At 42.9% G+C, this 21,880-nt stretch overlaps 1 protein-coding gene across 3 annotated transcripts in view; it reads left to right on the top strand.

The window, feature by feature from the left end:
• Positions 1–21,880, top strand: part of LOC128738405 (xaa-Pro dipeptidase) — a 203,817-nt gene that overhangs the window by 156,314 nt on the left and 25,623 nt on the right. For all 3 annotated transcript variants that reach the window (XM_053833501.1, XM_053833502.1, XM_053833503.1), the window contains exon 5: positions 15,267–15,314. In XM_053833501.1, the coding sequence (XP_053689476.1) occupies positions 15,267–15,314 (48 nt within the window). The remainder of the gene's footprint in view (positions 1–15,266; positions 15,315–21,880) is intronic.

The following is a 21,880-nucleotide window of genomic DNA, read 5'->3' as shown; positions in this document are numbered from 1 at the left end:
TTTGCTTTTAAAACCTAACTGAGAAATGCTGAATCATGATGATTAGTATCCGATCATTAACGCGGTTTATCGCTCCATCACCCAGGAAAACAAACTTCCCCGACTACTTCCAGCACTGCTGGAGAGTCACACCTTGATGATGGCTAGCTGGCGTTCCGGCTAGTTGCTCGGTTGGATCCGATTTCACGATATTTACCCGGCCCGGCACGGCGGCCCTGAAATCTAATATTTGCTAATACGTTAATTGAATGAGCCTACAAAGAACGAAATGCATGCACTATTGAGGGCTCAGTGTCAACTGAAACAGTTAACGATAAATTTACTGCCAAATTGACGTCGATATACAGAATCGAGGATAGGTTACGTTACAAAGCTCGAGTCACATGCTCGTGTGCATGTGTAACTTGACGACGATTAGTAAAATAGGTTCATTGCGGCTTTACCTTGTGCAACATTTACCTGCCGTTTCGCTTCGATTACATTGTACTATTCTTTGTGTGTATATATTTACCTACATATGAATGGAATCACGTTTCGAAACTGGGTTATTTCTTCTGCTGTGCAAGCCAACTCTTATCCACATATAAAATTTTAACTCTGAGTTTGTATTTAAACGAACCTCGAACTATGTTCGAAGATTGGTAGCATCTTTTTCGAGGATATTCTTGTACAACGCGCTGATCACTGTGACGTCAATCGTTGCTTTGTATTTATTTTCCAACCTCGGAGATAGTGATGCAACAATATCCAAAATTAACGAATTTGCTGCAGATTTCGGCAACCTTCGTCAATTATTGCTCATGGTTCAGAACCATAAGCACGCACCATTTCTAATCTAAATGTTTACAAAACTCAGGCCCCAGGCCAGCAGAAACCTGCATTCCAAGACCAAAGTTCATTCCTCGAAATAGACCAAACAAGAGCCGGCGAATCATCATTAGTCTGCAGCAGCGCAGCGCAGCGTCGAAAAAACGTACGTAGGTATAAACAAAAACGCAAATGACTCTTCATTTTAGTTGGCAAACGGCAACTAAAATTCCTCGCAACCCAATAACGCAATCCGGTGCTCTATTGTTGCTCGAAAATAGTATACCGCGACCGCCATGGGCGGCGATGCTTTTGAAACGCCAAGACATACGGTGCCAACGGATGGGTGAAAGGTGGTTAGCAGTGCCACTCCCTGTAGGAAGAAAGTCACAGTATTACGAACGGTGGTGACCGGCACAAGTAATAAACAAAAACCAACGGCTATCCCGTTTGCCTTTCACGAATCCGTCCTCGGCTTCCGGTACCGGCAAAACATTATGTACGTCTTTGTTTAAAAAAATTATGAATCACATTACACCGAAAATTTACCACCAATTTACGCTGATTGTTAAAAATTTGACGTTGACAATGGCGTGTTTGCCGGCAACCATTGCACTCAATCGGTCAATCTCTGTCTTAGCTCCCGGCTTCTTCATCATCGCACGAGCCGGTAGTGGGTACGATGGTCTGAGCTCTAAATATAACCGGAAAACGGTTTTCCTCTCGTTGAATTTCGCACACAAAATCGCGGCCGCGATTTTGCAACCATCCGTCGGTGCGATGTCTCGTTGAGTGGCCAATGCCATTTTACCCACCACCACCAGAAAAGGCCACGTCTTCCTTCTATCTATCAGTATGACACAGCGGCAAAACAATGGTCGATCTGAATCGGTGATAAATTCAACCGTCGAGGAAGTAAACACTCGTCCTATGTTATGTTTTTGTTGCGTCTTAACAGTGACATCTAACCTGACTGAAGCGGAGCGTTGTTCGACGCATTCGCATTCCGGCACGTTCGTGAAACATGGTCCGTCCGGACGACTTATTCCGAATATGGTGCGAACGACGCGCCGTTGCACAGTGGGGAATCGCTGGCCAGCAGCCAAAAAATGAAAGTTCATTTCGACTCTCCGTTGTATTTTTCCTGTGATTCTATACTATTGAAGTGTTCAAATCCAAAATTTTAGATCAATATGATAAAATTTGAATTTTCTATGAATCTTGAAAGTATGCTATCTCAGCATGTTTTAGCGTTTTTTTGAAAAATAACCCAATATTTCAAAACATGCTAGAGGTCTAATGGTAGCTCGGATTTCAATGGCGTCTAAGAAAAAGTTCTTCAAAAAATAGTGCTGAATAAAGCCCATTAATTGAGTATGCAGTAATTTTATCATAGTATGCCACAATTTTAATTTTCATTAAAAAAGTGCCATATTTTCGCGTAAAACACGCTTAAAAGTTTTGAAGCCAAGGTTCGCCACTATTGACACTACCGGTAAAAGTTAGCGTAAAATATGAGCTTTCAAATGGATATAGTCTCATTTAGCGCAGAGTAGCGCAGAGCACAAATGTTACGCTCGTAAGGCTACTACATCAGAATTCAACAATATAGACAAAATGCAAACACTCAAAGTAAACGGTGGATATCTTAATTATGGGATATCTCCTTTACATTGTTGGATAGGCTGCTTCGAATGTATGGTCAATATTGCATATTGACCAGATTTTAGAGGCTGGAGGAAATCTCGAGGATACAGCGATAGTAATGACGGAAATTCAGCTCGAAGATCTTATGCCAATCCTGGTATTAGTTCTGAAATCACGGGTATTGATATGAAATTAATTAAAAGGTTGAGAAATTTACTTATAGCAAGTTCTTGAACACATTATTTCAGAAAAATTCGAAACTTATTGTTTGTATACCAAAAACCTTTAAGTCAGGGTATAGTCCTCATATAATACGTCCACTGCAAAGCAAAGAATTTGAATTCGCGGTCATAAATGAATCTAGACAACTATATTGCTGATAGGACGAATGACAGAAGAAGCACAAAAATAAGTTTTTTTGTTTAATTATAGTCATTTTAACAACTCGGGTCATTCGTGACTTCGGGTTTGGGAATTGAACCACGGTCGTCGGTGTGAGAGGCGTGAATGCTAGCCACTGCACCAGTATTGACCCTCACGAAAATAAGGTTATTGCCAATATTTGTAAGACAATATTTTACATGCACAAATAAGTGTGAAAATACAAATCGTGATAGACTTATTCGCCTTCTTATTTCTCCGAATAAAGCTTATAGCTTCTTCGAAACGGAAAAATGTAATTAGAAAAATCTTTCTGAGAACGCTATATTACTATTGAAGACGAAACATGAAACTAGTGATTCTGCAGAAGGAGAAGAAGAAGAAGAAGAAAAAGAAAAAGAAGAAGATGGAGATAAAGAAGATTAAGAAAACTAATAAGGGGAAAAGTTTTGATTTTTGATTAATATTAACTTATATGGATTTTGTGTTGATTATTAAAGCTCTTACTTGCTTTGAATTGTTTTATATAATGTTTTATCCTATAAAAATCCATCTGCAATAGTTTTCCAAATGACCCTCATTTCTTATACGTCTTCTTCTTCTTCTTCAGCAGCATAGAGCCGGGGTGGCTCGTGCTGTTTCAAGCACTCGTCTCCATTCAACTCGGTCTTGGGCCACTCGTCGCCAATTTCCTAGTCGTCTCAGAAGTCGCAAATCGCTTTCGACCTGGTCGAGCCATCGTGCACGTTGGGCCCCCCTGTTCCTGGTGCCGGTGGGGTTGTTGAAGAGGACCGTTTTCGTCGCACTGTCGTCCGGCATCCTTACGACGTGTCCGGCCCACCGTAGCCTGCTAACTTTCGCTAGATGTACGATGGGAGTCTCCCCAAGCAGTGCCTGTAGCTCGTGATTCATACGCCTCCGCCACTCTCCGCTTTCAGTTTGTACTCCGCCAAATATCGTCCGCAGCACTTTCCGCTCAAACACGGCAAGGGCGCGTATGTCCTCCGTAAGCAGCGTCACGGCTTCAAGTCCATAAAGAACTACTGGTCTAATAATGGTTTTGTACATTGTTAGCTTCGTGCGGCGGCGTATGCTTCCTGATCGTAGCGTTTTACGAAGGGCAAAGTAGGCCCGATTTCCCGCTTGGATGCGCCGCTGGATCTCCTTACTAGTGTTGTTGTCCGCGGTCACCAGCGATCCCAAATACACGAACTCTTCTACCACTTCTAGTTCGTCGCCGTCAACGGTTACCGTCCGTGGGAGGCGCGCATTTGTTTCCTTTGAGCCTCTTCCTTTCATGTATTTGGTCTTCGACGCATTTATTTTTAGCCCAATTCTCCTAGACTCCGCTTTCAGTCTGGCGTAGATTGCCTCCGCCGTCGCAAAGTTCCTGGCTATGATATCGAAGTCATCTGCAAAGCCTAGAAGTTGGCTACTCTTGGTAAAAATCGTGCCTCTCGTTTCAATGCCCGCTCGTCGGATCACCCCCTCAAGAGCGATGTTGAACAGCATGCAGGATAGACCGTCACCTTGTCTCAACCCTCGTCGCGTCTCGAAGGGACTCGAGAGTGTCCCAGAGATGCGTACGAAACACATCACTCGATCCAATGTAGCTCTGATCAGTCGCGTCAGTTTGTCCGGAAAACCGTATTCGTGCATTATCTGCCATAGCTTGTCTCGATCGACTGTATCGTATGCTGCTTTGAAATCGATAAAGATGTGATGCGTGGGCACGTTATACTCCCGACATTTCTGCAAGATCTGTCGGATAGTAAACATTTGGTCCGTAGTTGCGCGAGCCCCCATGAAACCCGCCTGATAATTCCCTACGAAACCTTGTGCTATCGGTGACAGCCGGCGTAACAGGATCTGGGAGAGTACCTTGTAGGCGGCGTTTACCAACGTAATACCACGATAGTTGCAGCAGTCTAGCCGATCACCCTTTTTGTAGATGGGACAAACCACTCCTTCCATCCATTCCTCCGGTAGCTTTTCCTCCTCCCAAATCCTCGAAATAACCCAGTGTAGAGCCTTTGCTAGCGTTTCCCCGCCATGTTTATAAAGCTCTGCCGGTAGGCGGTCCTTCCCAGCGGCTTTATTGGTCTTCAGCAACCTGATTTCTCGTTTGACTTCTTGGAGATCAGGTGCTAGGATATCACTATCTTCCATGGGCGCTCCTAGGTTAATTTCCGTTCCGCCTCCTTCTGCGACTTCGCCATTGAGGTGTTCATCGAAGAACTGCTTCCACCTGTCGACCACCTCGCGCTCGTTTGTAATTAGATTCCCTCCCTCGTCCCTACACATGTCAGGTTTCGGTGTGTAGCCCTTCCGAGTTTGGTTCACCTTCTCATAAAACTTGCGCGTGTCATTAGCTCGGAATAGTTGTTCTAATTCTTCACGATCTCTGTCCTCCTTTTGGCGCTTTTTTCTCCTCAGGATCGTGGTCAACTGGTTCCTAGCTCGTCGGTACTTGGCCAGGTTCTCTCTAGTGGCAATACTTAGATAATTTTTCCAAGCGTTTTTTTTCTCCTCCACCGCTTGTTGGCATTCCCCATCAAACCAATCATTTTGTGTACTCCGAGGCTCAATACCTAGTGCCGCGGTAGCGGCCTCTCCGATGGCCGAGCGTATTCTGCCCCAACCGTCTTCGAGGTTTGAAGCACCTAACTCCTCGGAAGAAGGCAGTGCCTCATTCAGTACTCGCGCGTAGTTCTCGGCAGCTTGTGGGTTATCTAGCTGCCTGATGTTCAGCCGAGGAGGGCGGCTTTGACGTGTCCGGTATACGGTGGACAGCTTTGAGCGCACATGTACTGCTACTAGGTAATGGTCAGAATCAATATCCGCACCCCGACGGGAGCGTACGTTTCTTATACGTCATTATACTTAAAAAATAATTGAAAAATAAATGAAAATTCTCCCTAACACAAAAAATATACGTTCTAATGCAAAATAAACCTGAAATTCGGGCTCAGCACCCCAAAATTACTTAAGAACCACATATTATCCTTGATTTAAAGAAATTTTTTTGCTTGGCCAGCGTTTGTATGGAGTCGCCCCACTGTGCGTTGGCCCACACGAATTCGCTGAACGTTGAGCGATACATGAGTGTGTGCCTGGTAGGTTAAGTGACAAATGTTACCGAACTTTTTATTGCCATTGCAAAGATTGCCAAGATAAAGATGTTCCGTCGAGTTGGTCATCGTTGAACACACTTTTAACTTTTCTCTAATATCGAGTCTCTTGTTTGTCAAATCTTGTACACTCTTCAACCCAGTTTGACGAATTCAGAAATGTCTGTGCATTTGTTTCTCCATTTATTAGTCCATATGTTTCTCCATTCATTAGTGCTTGTTTGTAAAATGCTGGCGTGATTCATTTAATGCTCTTAAATGGCTCATGTTAGATTTCTACTCCAAAAGCTTTATTTGAGAGTTACTCTAAGCTAGTCAGTCCCTATTGAATAGTTTATGTCCTTATCTTTTTTTTAATGGAATATAAGCTCACTATATGTAAACAATACGTTTATGCCACGTTTATTACACGGGCGGAAATGGCGGTAATCTATTTAAGAACCCATTGATTCACATTCAAGACTAAATAAAATTAAAAGTATAAAAGATAACAGACGCTTCTTGTCCTTGTTTACTGCTATTTAGAGTTATACCAATTGGCGACATATTTCTGCATTCCTCACTTCTTTCTTTACATTCAACGACGCTATTGAGTAGTGCTTATTCATTCGTGCTTTAGTGTTGGTGTTTTCACTCTTATTCCTTCATATTTTACTAGATTTCAATACCAATTTCCCTCCTAGAGCCAGAGAGTATGGAAACTAGTTGCAATTGGCCTTGAACAAGAGGTTTCTTGCGAACCAATTGTTGTTCATGCGCTTGTCTCCATTCTACTTGGCCGTGAGACATTTGTGGTCAATTTCCCAGGTGTCCCAGAAGTCGCCTTCGGCCTGTTCGTGCCATCTTGCACGTTGGACTCCTCTGCTCCTGGTATGCCGGTAGGGTTTTTGAAGAGAACAATTTTCTTTGAACTGTCGCCCGGCATCCTCACGACATGTCCGGCCTACCGCCACCTACTAACTTTCTCAACATGTACGATGGAGGTCTCTCCTGTAGCTCGCGGTCGCGTATGTCCTTCTTGAACAGCGTCATAGTTGCAAATCAGTGAAGAACTGTGGGTCTAACCAGGGTTTTGTATCATAATTGTCTGCTTCGTGCGGTGATCGTAACGTCTTGCGAAAAATAAATCAGGTCTGGTTTTCTGCTAGTGATGGGCAAAACGCTTAAGCGGCTCTGAACCGTTCATTTTCTGCTGCGAACCGATTCAAATCAGCGGTTTATAGTTCACGGTGCGATAGATTACGATCTACGAACCAAACTTCGTGTTACCATTGGGTGCGTTCAAAGAACCGTGGTTCTTTTTCAAGAGCCGTTCGTTTGAATGCTTTTTCTTGTGAACGAGTGTATTTGAACGGCTCGTGAGCGTTCGCCCATCTCTATTTTCTGCTGGAATTCGCCCTGGCAGTATACAACATAAGCCGTCGCATTATCTCCACCCCCGTCACGTTTCAAAGGAATTCGAGACTGTCCCCTAGGGATGCTTTACCGGTTTTACCGAAACCGGTTTTACCGGTATTACCGTGTTATTTTTCAATACCGAAATACCGGTTTTTACGTGATCAAAAACCGGTATTTTCGGTATTTTTTACATGGTAAATTTAATGAAAAAATAACTCAAGAAGCTTCCATTGCCGTTCAGATTGTTAACGTATAGCGCGAATTCAATTCAAAGATTCGAGGTTCTGAAAATAACAGCTCAATTATATAATTTTAACAAACGGAAAATATTTATCTAAATCTAAAGATAGATTGAGAATTAAGAATACAATTAAGAATATTGCGCAACAGTAAAAATGTGCAATATACATTGTAGCTCTTCATAAAATCTTCAGTGAAAAATTACGGATTGCTTTAAAAAATGCTATAGCATATCACGGAAGAGGAGTTCGGTTATTGACTCGTTGTAGGCAATCCTCAACGGATAGACAGTATGATTGTTTCCTGAAACCACTATCAAAGATTGCATCGCTGTAAGCGTAGACTGACTTGTAAGAACCATTCATACTGCGAGCCGCGTGAAACGAGCTATGTAATGCAGTTTTTTCCGACCATGTTCAGTTCCTGACCAATTATTTATTCTCCGCCTTAAAATGCGTGTCTCATAATTCACTAATGCTCTATGTCACTCAAAATAATTCGAAAAACCTGTAAATATTTCAATTACCCGGCACCCCGTATCACAGATGTTTCCGCAAGAACAGGGCTTTAATAAAATTAGTAGGAAAATAAGCTGTCAATTTGGACCACAAGACCATATATTTTGGTATTACTTAAATTGTATGCAGTTTCCCAGTAAAGCCTGTCTCGTTTTATAGTTGACACGATAACCACTTTTTCCATACTTATTACTTTTTAAGAGAGCTAGTCAATTAGCTGTTCCAAAAAATTGAGTACCATTGATTAATGGAAACATTTTCTACAAATTTTACAATTTTTTAATTTATTTTTCTAGTATTGGCTTTTACCGGTTTTTTACCGGTTTTACCGGTATAGAATTTATCAATACCGAAAAACCGGTTTTCGAAATACCCCCTCGGTATTGGCATCTCTACTGTCCCCGAGACGCGTACGAAACACAGCACATAAGTGAAAGCCATAGCGGGTAACTGTCGGCTGTGGAGATTTCTGATTTCATCCCTTTGTTCTGTCAAACATGGTGGCGAAAATGGATCAATAGGTAAGTAAGTAAGATCTGTGCTCTAGAGTCGAGGGGCACATTATATTCCCGGATAGTGAAAATTTGGTCGGTAGTGGCGTGAGCTTCCATGAAACCCGCTTAACAATTCCCTACGAAGTTTTGTGCTATCGGTGACAGCCAGAGTAAGAAGAGAGAAAGCTTTGCAATAGTTGCAACAGTCGAGCCGATCACCCTTTTTATAGATGGCACAAACAACTTCTTGGAAATAACCCTTACCCAGTATGTAGTCGCTGCCAGCGTTTTTCGGTCGCGTTGTAAGCTCAGTAGCCCATTTTTTTAATTTAACCTCTTAGAGATCAGGTGCTAGGGCATTACTATCTTCCATAGGTATTCCTAGGTTAACTGCCGTTCCTTTTCCTTCTGCAACTTCGCGATTGAGATGTTTATCGTAGAACTCCAGCCACCTGTCGATTACCTCGCGCTCGTTTGCGATCAGAGTCCTATCCTCGTCCCTACACATATCAAGTCTCTGTGTTAGACCTTACGAGGTTGGTCCAACTTCTCATAAAACTTACACGTGTCATTAACTCGGAACTGTTCCAATTCTTTACGTTACCGTTCCGCTTTCTGGTACTTTTGCCTCATCAGGATCGTGGTCAAATTGTTCCGTGCGCGTCAGCATTTGCCCAAGTTCTCTAGTGCACTAGTGGAAATGTTCAGATAATTTTCCAAGCTCTATATTTTGTTGCTTGTTGCTCTATATTTTTTGCTCCACCGCTTGTTGGAAAATCCCTTTAAACTGGTCATTTCGTATAAGCCGGGGTTCTCCACCTAGTGACGAGGTCCAAACCTCGGAAAACGGCAGTGCCTCATCCAGTATTCGCTATAGTTCTCGGTAGATTGCAAGTTGTCCTAGCCGACTAATGTATAACTGGGGATTACGATTTTGCCGTTTCTGGTACACGGTTGATAGTTTTGAGCGCACATACACTGCAATTAGGAGATGGTCAAAGCCGATAACCGCACGCCATATGGAATGTATGTTCGTGGTGTTAGAGAAGAGCCGGTCATCCATAAGAACATAGCCAATCTGTCTCATTGTAATGTACGTATTAAAAAAACAGACTGGTTTTGGTGATTTTTCATGCGATTACCCTCCCAGCTATCATTTTTACATGTATATAAAAATGTAAAATCAGCATTACGTATAGATATGTGTGCTAATAAATCGTATTTGATGCACAAAGCACAGATATAAAGAAGGACAACAACATAATATATTTTATAGTGATGCAGTAACTCAATGTTTTCACATTCAACTATAAATCATCTGCGGTAATAGTGTTTTGCAAAATAAATTCTTTTTTTCTTCTGATCAAGGGCAGATTCGCACTTTTACCCCACTAGCGGGGCAAAAGTGCGAATACCGCGGGGCAAAAGTTCGAAGCTAGAATCCATAAAATTAGCCCAGCAGTAGCTAACAAAACCATATTATCTTCAATCTGCGTTATGTTTCGGTAAGGAATATTCTCAATTTGCACCTTTTCTATTTTGCGCTGGTGTATTGCAGCTCCGTTAGATCGAAACTTTTCCAAACGTTTGTTTTTTGTTTCATCAGCGGAAACACATTGTTTTTCTTCGGCCAACATTTGTAGAGCACACAGTTGTCTGCCGATCTTTCATTTCTAGTATCTGTAATATAGTGCCTAAAGCTTTATATAATTAGCTATACATTTTTGCCTCGTCCATGAATCGCACTTTTGCCCCGTCCGTGAATCGCACTTTTATCCCGCTAGGCGCTTGACGTGGTTAGATTAAATTACGGAAAAGCGAAATATATTTTGTAAATTATTTTCGCCGTATTTTCAAAATAGATATGTGAGTGATGTAAAACGCTGTTACAAATTTTCAACAAGTAATATCCTCCTGTTGATATCGCATTTGCCGTATAACGAAAAATTACATCAAAACCGCCCTAAAATAACATTTGCACATAACTCAGCAACTATGCTTCGTAAGCAACCAAAGTTTACGTTAGATTCAAGCTGTCAAAGTAGTCACCCATCCATGCCAATGTAGAAAATTTACTCGGAATCTGCACCGATAAATCATTGAATCGCACTTTTACTCCTCCTTACTCTATAAGTAATAAGGCTTCGTGCACAAATTATGTAACGCACAGAGGGGAGGGGGGAGGTCGAGTTTGGGTTACTTTTTGTTACATCGGGGGGAGGGGGAGTCACGAGAATAGTTACGTATCAAATTTATCAAATTAAATAAAAACGAAATTAGGTTTTGCTAAATAAATCTACGCCGCTGAAGACTATTTGAGTCCAACATGCAACTTGGCGTGATGCCTAATTGCTGTTTATACTATGAAATTCAATGATTTTTGTGTTATTTTTTTTCATCAAACCCAATATGTTCAAAATTCCTATTTTGAACCCAGACTTGATTGTGGTAAATCATACAGTGTGATCAAAATTCAGCATAGACAGCAGAGCAGCTTAGAAAAGAATCGATGCGCTTCTTGAATTTGTTAGAATAAGAAAAATTAAACGGATTGTGCGATTTGTATTCAATGTTGAGAAATGTTAGGTGGAGGGAGAATTAGTTAACGTTACGTAATTTAACGATGGGGGGCGTTACTTATTGTTACATAGGGGAGGGATCAAAAAATTATAATTTTTGCGTTACTTGATTTGTGTACCACGCCTAATATACGATAATATCCGATTGAGCACGACTCGTTCCATACTGCTTTACAATTCTGTGCTGAAAATCGTATGTGTGTCAGTTATTATCATCATATACGACTGAAAATCGACTTGGGCGCACTTTATTTAGCTTTAGTTACGATTCCGAATTTATTAAGAGATATTTACGGTAATTATTGGACATTGATGTACGATTTGGTGCTAGCTGGGCTGCCACCTGAAGGTGAATCCACCTATGGATCGCTAATCGTTGCACAGCGATATCAATTGACTTGCAGCAGCCAGTCAAGCAACTACGCTTGATGATATGTTCGTACTGCCAGCTCAATCCTGGAGCGAAGAAGTTGGACATTGCGAGGCAGTTCGTGACCGTCGGATATTGCTCATCCGGCAATTACAACATCCACATCCTGCTGAAAAAAGGCGATACCGTCGAACGGAAACCTGGTTGCGTCCGTTCGATAGTGCGTCGCAACTGTAAAGTACAACAGAAGCTGAAGAGAAAGGCCAAGAGCAATGTGGTTTTGTCGTTACGCGCCTTAAGCCTGGAGATCGGAGTAATCGGCCAAATGGTGATAAAGTACCTGGCCAAAATTGACATTTTTATGTGGAATCGTCAATCGAGGCCGGCCGTGTCTGAACAGCTGGCAATCACCCAGAACGAGTTGCCGAAGGTAATGGTGAAAAACATCTTTGCAATTAAACGCAACCTCGTGGTCATAATGGATGACGAGACCTATTTGACACTGGACGACAACGATTGACAGGGCACCCGGTACTTTACGTCCACCACCAAGCAGGTAAATGATGACGGCAAATATGTCTCCCACACCAAGTTCCCGAAGGAGGTTCTATGGCTGACGACCAGCGAGAAGAGGATGTCTAAGTCGCTGTTCTTTCTTTCAGGGCTTGCGGTGAATGGAGAGATATAGAATACGATGCCTGCAGAAATTTGCAGGCTTCGTCAAGAAATATCACGTTCAGGAGGTTGTAACGTCCACCCGCTGCGACCTATAGAAAACTTTTGGCCGTACCTCAAACGGATGATCTACACCAGTAGTGCCCAGGCATAGCAATGACCTCTGACCATTATCGCAGAATAAAACGTAAAATATGCGGCTGTAAAAACCATTTTCCAGGAATCATCACAAGATTTAAGCCGGAAAGCATTCAGATCCATAGCTTGCACTGAGAATAAACTGAGTGACCCCTGTGTTACCAAAAAATTTACTCATAAGTCCACCATCTCTCAAACCAGTCCACGGGCCGCTGATCTACACCAACAATTTTGTGTCCAAATCGGAGAGGCACCTGATCGTCAAGGCCGCGAAAGAGCCTTGTGGATATTTTTGTTAAAGAAAAAGTGCATCTGATCACTAGGTCTCGGTAAGCTACGAAATTTGTTGATTGATATCATTCGGGTCAGTGTGCTAGCTACGAGGTTGAATCACCGGTTTATACATTGTTTCCCTTCACCGCCGGCCGATGACAATTTTGATGTCCCGTGGGGAGCAGCTGTCGTACGTCGCCTACTGCATTCTGCGTAACGCGACAAACCTCGTTGCCATCTCATTGGATCTTTTACAGATTTCCTGCAGAGTTAAAACCCTGAATTTGTGAGGTTTAAACTGTTCGAGCGTCACCCGATCACTACCTATGAAATTCAGCGATCTGCAGTTTCAAGTAAGGCAAGTTTCCATTCGTCATACCTATTTCGTCGCCTTAGTCGATGGCGAATACTCCGATCCGTGTTTGTTGAAATATTTGGAGAAGTTTGGTTTAGATAAGTTGGCTTACTAGTGCCAGGCTAGCGAACTTCATGATGGGGCAACCATCTTAGCTTTAGCGTATAGACAACACGTTTCTCGACTCACCCGTCCACTCCGGCTCAGACGCCGTCGTGCGTTACTCAGCTTGCACTGAAGTTATCATCAAGAGTCATCCCTGACGTGTGATCAGACACTCAAGGCTGGCAAGGCTATTCCTCGTGACAACACTCAGCTTTCGCATGAGTACCTCCCTCTCTGCCGTCATAGAATGTTGGTTTCCACCATTCCGACATTCAATAAGATTACTCGTATCACGACCGATGACAAAATTACTTGATGAGAATCACGACACACGCATGTCAGCTTCAACCCGGTTAACCTATCTCGTACGTTAGGCCCCTCTATTCCTGATGCCGGTGGGATTCTTGAAGAAAACAGATTTCATTGCACACCCAGATCACCAATAAGCATCACCTACGCTACTCAAATGCAAGCCAATAAGCATTTAAGTTGCGTTAAATGCTACTTAAATGCTATCGTGGCAAAATATGCGTCTAGTTTATTGCTAACCTTCTTATAGTGCTGACAATGCTAATTTGCAGCTGAGTACTGACACGAAGAATTTGAATAAAATTTTGGATGCCAATTCACAAGATCTATGCAGTCAAAAAGCTAATATACAATAACGTGCAGTATAAAATGCCAGATATGGCAATAAGCGGTTGATTTGGTGCTTATTTTAATGCTTATTAGTTACTGGCCCGGCGGCCTTTTCCGGTATTCTGATAATTTATCACCCAAAACTCGAGTAAAGTAAATCATCTGTTGTCGACAGCTAGGATTCTCGAAATACTTTTCTTCAACTACGTCGGCATTGATTACCTTGGGCCGATTGAGGTGACCATTTTACGCAGAAAGGAAAAACGGTGGATAGCACTGTTTACATGTTTGGTGACCCATTCGGTGCATTTATAAATATCCCACGGACTAACCACTCAGTCGTGCTTGATGGCTATTTATCGATTCATCGGTCGCCGAAGTGCACGAAGTGGTCTTTCAATCCTCCCACTGTGCCTTACAAGGGAGGGGTTTGGGAACGCCTAGTCCGCTCGGTGAAAGAAGCACTTATTGCGCTCAACGCAAAAATGGCTCGAGTTACAAAAATCTACAATAATGAATTATGATGTGCTAAGGAGTTCAATAGCTAGAGCCATCTGTTGGCAAATTCCGATTTCATATTTATATTTCCCGGTATATGATCTAAAAACATAGTTGCACATAAAACAAGATACAATTCCTTCTCTTCCGTCGCTGAAGTTGGATGTCGGGTGGTTTGCAATACTCACTCTTTTTTGCGAACAGTGACGTGTGTTGTCAATGACTCAGCAATATACAGGAATTGATCGAACCCTTGTCGTAACTAAATGAGAACACAACATGACTAATTTCACCTATTTTGATTCTATTCTCAACATGTCGATTGTGGCCAATATGGTTTCTTGAGATAGAATGACTCATATATGTTTCCAATGTCATCGCATAGCTTCTTCTAATTGTACGCTGCATTTTAATTGGCTTGCAGTATTTTGCCAACACACCAGGAAAGCTTGACTTTGAAAAAATATTCACTACATCGCCGCTAGAGGACTGTAAACTATTATAGCTCTTTGGCAACGAAATTAGTTAGACGACAGAGAATTTTTAATAAAGTTATTACTGGAAAGGATTGCTGTCTAATTTTATTTGTTTTTCATAATTGGAAACTTGAACTACTAAAATGCAAATTCGTCGCTTTACCGTAATACATTGCAACTTAATTATGAAAGTGGATGCCAACTCATTAGGTACTCGACATTGCTCAGACCCATAAAATTTTATACGAACATTATCCAAATCCAAATTGACAGTGACATAATGATATAGACCTTGTTCTCTGTAAAGCGTTACCATTTAAATAAACCATTACCGTCTAGAAAACAACTTACTGACCCTCTCACGAGTCGATTTTTGTAATCATCATAAATGTCCAAACATGTAAACTGGACGGGACATAGAAATATAACTATTATCTTATAATAAACTTCTCGTGTCTCGTTAGTAAATTTTCTGCTTTTTAACTACTGATAACTGCCGATTTTCTCGTACATAACTACATTTCAATACTGTTTCGTTTCAGATTGAGGCCAAGCTAGCAGCACTGGATCCATCTGTTCTATTAACTTTGGTATGTAAATACTGGTTTTATAATGTCGCGAATGGTTAGTTAAATGCTAAACACGTTTATTACTGGAAGTGAAAGTTTTTTTTAACTTATATGAAAACCAACAATTTGTTTACGCGAAATGTAGTCAGTTTACTGGAAGCGTTAAATTCGCTTTTACAGTCATCACATTTCATGCTTAATTTTGTTCCAAATCAATCGTGATTCATTTCGCGCATCATATTATCAGTCTAGCCCAAATTGGACCAATAACTTAGTAATGCAATACCTAGTTTGTATCACATGTATCACATTTCCTCTTATCAACACACGCACCTGATTCAACCATAGGTACTTATCATGATAAAACTACTAACCAGTGACCGAATCAGTATCAACACGCGGCACTCACCTCATTCCACAGGCTAGTACCTATCATCAGTGTGAAGTGAAATAAAACCGTGCCTCCGAACAATTTGTCTGGGTTATCATAACACACGGTGCACGTAGTATTTTCCCTTGTAAAAGACCCGATACCACCGTGCCCGATGCCCTCCATTGATGGAGGTAAACAATAACAAAAACAACAACAACAGCAACTAAATTGGAAAATTCCTTACCTCAGCACCTTGGCGGATCGATTTAAATTGTTCGAGGGGTGTTTGGATGGAGAAAACCCCATCCCAGGCAATTATCCATAAATTCCATTAATTGCCAATTACGGAACTGTATTCCCGTAACCTAGTGAAAATGTGTCGTGAGCTATGAAACACATCACAATATTCTAGTGGTTTTCTAGTTTCAATAGTTGTCGTTTCTAGATTCTATTTATGCCCACCCTTCCGAGGCTCGTGTTTCATGCACTTTCTGGTTGAGACACACTTTCCGGCCGGAGTGTCTCCGTGTGCACGATGATGGGGCCAACGGCATTATAAACATTCTTCTGCTTCAGCAACAGACACAGTCACGTTGCATCCATATGAAATTTAAATGCTGAGTACCGCTGCGCTTGTGAAGTGGTGCAAAAGAAGCTAACCTAGCTCGTTTATTTGCTAAGCCGGGGCTGGATTTCATTGTTGTGGCTCTGCTGGTGATACCGTTTTTATTTTTCATAGTGTAACACTGAACTCGGTTGCAACGTATGAGAGTTTCAACAGAATGGCCGGTAAACAAAGTAAGGTGATGTTTTTAGCTCACTCAGTGAAAGCTAAGCTGATGAATTTTTCAACGGATATATTCATAATAGGGAATTTGTGTTTGAATGTTATCAAACAAAACTGCTGTATAACGATATAATTTTGATTACTTAGCCTCGATTTTGTTTTCGGCCATATACGACATTTATACAAGCAGATCGATATGAACAAATTTTATTGAACTGCATTTTGACCGTTTAAGGTGAAAACAAACCTTTAATTTAGTACCACTCCAACCCAATTGGTGTTTGAAACTGGAATAAGAGTTGCGTATGTTAATTCTTTATTTTGCCTCGAGTGTATAAGAGGAAATCTATGAAATGGATATTTTTGACAACAACCAACAACGAATATAAGTATCCGTTTCTTTACCAGAAATATCCCTGCTATTGCAAGTAAAAACGAAACACCATGCGTCTCCATTGCTTTCTCGCTACTTTATTTCCTTAACGGTCATGTGGGCGACGATTTTTTCCTTCGTACCGGGGTACCTGTGATACTCATGCTTATACCATAATGCTTAATTTGTTAAATAGAACCCATGTTCAACAAAGTTATACATTTTGACAAAAGCTAAAATGTGGTGTGCATGAATTTGCGAATCGTTCTTCCTCTTCGGTTATCCCAGCTTGCATCACAAAGGGAGCCCCAATCTCAGATTGGTACAAAAGCTAGTCAGGTGGCATATCAATATTTTCTAAGTTTTATAGACAATTAGACCAAAAGTAAAGTTACCAGACTAAAAATATCCACCTGAACCAAGTTTCGGAGGCATAAAAATAGATTTCTGTACACTATCAGTCGTAACAATGATGCTGCTTAAACATTCATGTTTTTGTTGAATACGAAAGACACAGCTAATCCAGGATTCTAACAGTTATAGATAACTGAATTCTCTTTATTATTCCCTCTATTTTTCTTCTTTTTCATCAACACAACTACATTGACACCTTCGCTGAGGATGGTAAATGGTTGAATAATGCGCTCCAGAACTACCACGAAGTTCCACAGCCTCTTATTTAGCAACCCCTATGTCTACATCCTCGTGGTACCATCCGGGATACGTTCCTTAGTGGAAATCGGACAACCGGCGGAAACTAGGGTCGAAAGCGGACAGAGAAGGGGGCACTCATGCGAAGGCTGAGTGTAAACTCTCCGCCTGCAAATGACAGATCTCGGTAGAAGAACATGCTTCTACTGAATGAACTGATGAACCTGAAAATACTGAGAACCTGAGCAGAGGATCCAAAGCCCCCAAAGGAGGATGGTTTTAATAGCTGTTATCCATGGCTAAAAGTAAAAACATGAATGGATAAACCCCTAATCCAAGGTGTCATGCGACCCGTGTCGAGGGATGAAAGGTGGGGGGGGGGGGGGGGTTCTACAAATACTCAGCCTCAAACGGAGCCTGTGGAGTACCAGAGCGCCCTCCACAGTAATCAGCCCTTACCGCATCATAAGGGGCTCTGATGCGGCGGACTCTTCCTTTCGCTCAACTCGTGGGATTCTATATGAACAATCAAAATATTAAAACATTAACTTCAGTGAGCGCGGACGGATTAGATAATCCGTTCGCAAGAGGTGGTATCCAGAGATCTCCGCCGATGGATACCGTAGCAGAAGCCAGCGTAAGCGGAAAAGGAAACGGCACACCTGTTGCTCCAACTGCATCTACACCGGAAGCAGCAATGAACGGCCCATCGCTAATAAAAGCAGTGGCAGGCAAGAGAGACATGCTACCAAGAGTGGTAGCGGCTTCTCATCACCTCGATGCCATTATCGATTTCGTGGCAGGTCGCAGCACCTTAGCGAAGGACCTGAAACAAAGTCTGCTCATGCTTCGGAGCACCATGCGTGCTGCGACGAAGGAGCACAGCGAGCTCGAAGTGCGAGTAAAAGTGACAGAGAAAGAAACCGAGAAGACGCTTGTATCGAGGTCTGCACAAACGGATGCCTGCCCGTCAATGGCTGACCATACCGTAGCCCTCGTGACTACGAAGCAGTCTAACGACAACAAGGCATCCGCCAAACGCGCAAGCAGTCCCCAGGGGAAGAAACCCCCACGGGCTCGAAGAAGCACCTGATAGCAGAGGGTCGTAAGCCAACCGAAATGCCCACTGAGGGTAACAAGATGCTGTTAGCGTCCGACAACCAGTGGGAGTTGGTCAAAAAGAAGAAGGTCAGGAAGAAAGAGGAGGATCGAGCTCCACCGAAAGTGGCCAGGAAAAAGAGGAGCAAAGGCGATGCCCTTATCCTTATAATTGAGGGGCCGAAATATTCGGAAGTTTTAAAGGCCATGAGAGGGCATGATCAGTTGAAGGGTCTTGGCGCGGATGTGCGTGATCCTTGAACTCAAAAACTACAAGATATACAGCCCTAAGGGTTGTACGAAAGGGTGACGTAGGACTGTATCAGATCATTAGATCAAGGACTAATGTAAACTGCATTTCTGGAATATGTATGTTTATGAGAATCTGTTAGTGCCATTATTTAATTGAATTTTTAAAAGAGAAGAGGGAAATACTCAAATTCAATTCTTCATTGAATGAAATGGTGGCTTTGAAAATACGTGGACGGGGGTTCATAAGTACAAGGCCTGCAACCAATGAGACATAGTGATTTCTTTTAAAAATCACTTGTGTGCATCATAAAGGTTGAAATGGTAATGAATGGCCAGCCCGCAGATTATTGTATTGAATATGATTATGCGTAGTTTGACATGTTTCAATAATCTTACTTTAACTCGCTTGTGGCCTTTAAAAGGGCCATTGGTTACAATTAACATTAAAGCCAAAGCACATTCATTGCAAATATGGCACGTAAGTTAGTGGCGTCGATTCACTGTCTTTTGCTCCGAAAAGATTTTACTAGTTTACTTTCACAGCTTACCGCTTGTTACATAGCAGAAAATATGGCTCATACGCAAAAATTTCTGTTTTATTTGTATGAGAGTCCTTATCCTCAAACCATCATAAAATTAATTCATACCTCCAACAACCCCCACATGCCAAATTTGGTTCCATTTGCTTGATGAGTTCTCGAGTTATGAGGAAATTTGTATATTATTTGTATGGCAGCCCCCCTCTTACACCCTCCTTAAAATTGGTCGCTAATCCCCACATAAAATTGCTGGTTATTTTATCTATCCAACGATATATAAAATGTTCAGTTTCGTTCAGTAGTTTAGTAGTTATTAGCATTTGAAATCTTTCATTCAAACGTTACACTTCTATTTTCGTTTTCACAAAGTGCTACCCAGTCCCAGTATAGTAAACAAAGACGAAGTTCACCCAAGCGGGCGAACTAACACGAGCTGTCAAGGAGCAATATAACATGGTGGTGACTACCGAGTACAGTTGGTCTGCGCAAGGGACCCGCGGGAACCCAGGTAGCAACTATAAGACTTCCACTAGTAGACGGAAATGCAGCCCTGAAAGTGGCTAAGCTGAAGGTGGGATGGTCCGTATGCCCACTGAGCGTGTTCCAGCAGCCGGAGGCCTGCTTCCGGTGCTTTGAGAGAGGGCACAGGTCCTGGAGCTGTAAGGGGCCAGACCGAAGCCACTTGTGTAGGAGATGTGGTGGTACGTACCATATAGCGAGGGACTGTGCTGCGCCACCCATGGGCCTGATATGTACCGGCCAACGGGACGCTAAGCACACAACAGGAGACCCGAAGTGCCCGGCTGGCGCGCCGGCGACTAAAACACGGGCGTAGTGCAGGTAACGCAACTGAACTTGAATCACTGCTACGCGGCCCAGCAGCTGTTGTGCCAAGCAGTTACTGAGTCGTTGACGGACATTGCAATCATCTCGGACCCATACCGCATCCTTGCCGGAAACGGTAACTGGGTGTCGGTTAGTTCAGGGACGGCGGCTATATGGACGACAAGCAGGTTCCCGGTTCAAGAGGTTGTGTTAACTGCAGACGAGGAATTTCCGGTTGCCAAAGTAGGTGAAGTGTTCTACTGCAGCTGTTATGCTCCGCCGAGTTGGTCTATCGAGCAGTTTACGCGGATGGTAGACCGAGTATCAGTTGTGCTGACTGGTCTAAGGCCGTTGGTTGTGGCGGGCGACTTTAACGCTTGGGCGGTAGAGTGGTTCGTCGCATGAACCATAGGGGTCGGATTCTGCTTGAAGCTCTGGCAAAGCTCAACTCAGATCTGGTCAACGTCGGCACCACAAGTACCTTCAGTAGGAACGGTGTGGAGTCTATAATCGACGTGACATTCGGCAGTCCTGGTCGGATAGGAGACTGGAGGGTAGACAATGGCTACACTCACAGTGACCATCAAGCGGTCCGCTATGGTGTCGGTCAGATAACGAGGCGGCAGGCGGCGAGTAGAGCCGACACTCCAACCACCCGTGGATGGAAGACATCATACTTCGATCCCGAAGTACTTGTGGAAGCGATCCGAAGAGAGTGCGGTGATCGCGGTACGCCCGATCCGAACGCTGATCATTTGGTTGAGGTACTGTCGCGAGCATGTGACGCTACCATGCCTAGGAAAAGTCGACCTAGGTCAGAGGAGGGTCAGACAGAAGTGCGTTCCAATCACCGCAAGGTTCCATAATGGTCCCGCTGTTGTGAAACGTCATGTATGAAGAGGTGTTGAAGCTAAAGTTCTCGGTAGGGGTGGTGATAGTTGGTTTTGCGGACGACATAACCTTGGAAGTCTACGGTGAATCTATCAGAGAAGTTGAGTTGACGGCTGCCCACTCTATAAGCATTGTTGAATATTGGATGCTATCCAAGAAACTGGAGCTAGCGCATCATAAAACGGAGGTTATCGTGGTGAACAGAATAATAAAGAAAGAATAATAAACGCGACCGTGCGCCGGTGCGCGTTTTGGTGACTTTAGCAAAAATGACAAACTAGGTCAACGCTATAAGTGAAAGACTACCGCGGTTAATATCTTCCGGGACTTAAATCCGGGCAGGGGCGTTACACTGGCTGATCATGTGTAGACCATATCACAACGCTCCGCATTATATTGGAGCAGATCAACGAATTCCAGGACTCTCTTCTGCTGGTGTTCGTTGATTTCGAAAAGGCGTTCGACCGACTCAACCACGAAAACATCCGGGGCGCACTTAGGCGTAGAGGAGTTCCAGATAAGCTAGTCTATCTCATCGAGGCTCAGTACGACGCGTTCTCTTGCAAGGTTTTGCACGACGGCGTCTTGTCCGACCCTATAAGGGTTACTGCTGGCGTGAGACAGGGCTACATTTTATCACCGCTTCTGTTTCTCATCGTTATGGATGAGATATTAGTTGGAGCAATTGTCGGTAGACCAAACTGAGGATTGCCTTGGAATCCTCTGACGATGGAGCAGCTAAATGACCTCGACCTAGCCGACGACATTGTCTTGCTCACACAACGCCGAAACGATATG

The sequence above is a fragment of the Sabethes cyaneus genome, chromosome 2, assembly GCF_943734655.1.
Source record: "Sabethes cyaneus chromosome 2, idSabCyanKW18_F2, whole genome shotgun sequence".
Taxonomy (NCBI): Eukaryota; Metazoa; Arthropoda; class Insecta; order Diptera; family Culicidae; genus Sabethes; species Sabethes cyaneus.
This window is presented reverse-complemented; position numbering and strand designations above follow the sequence as displayed.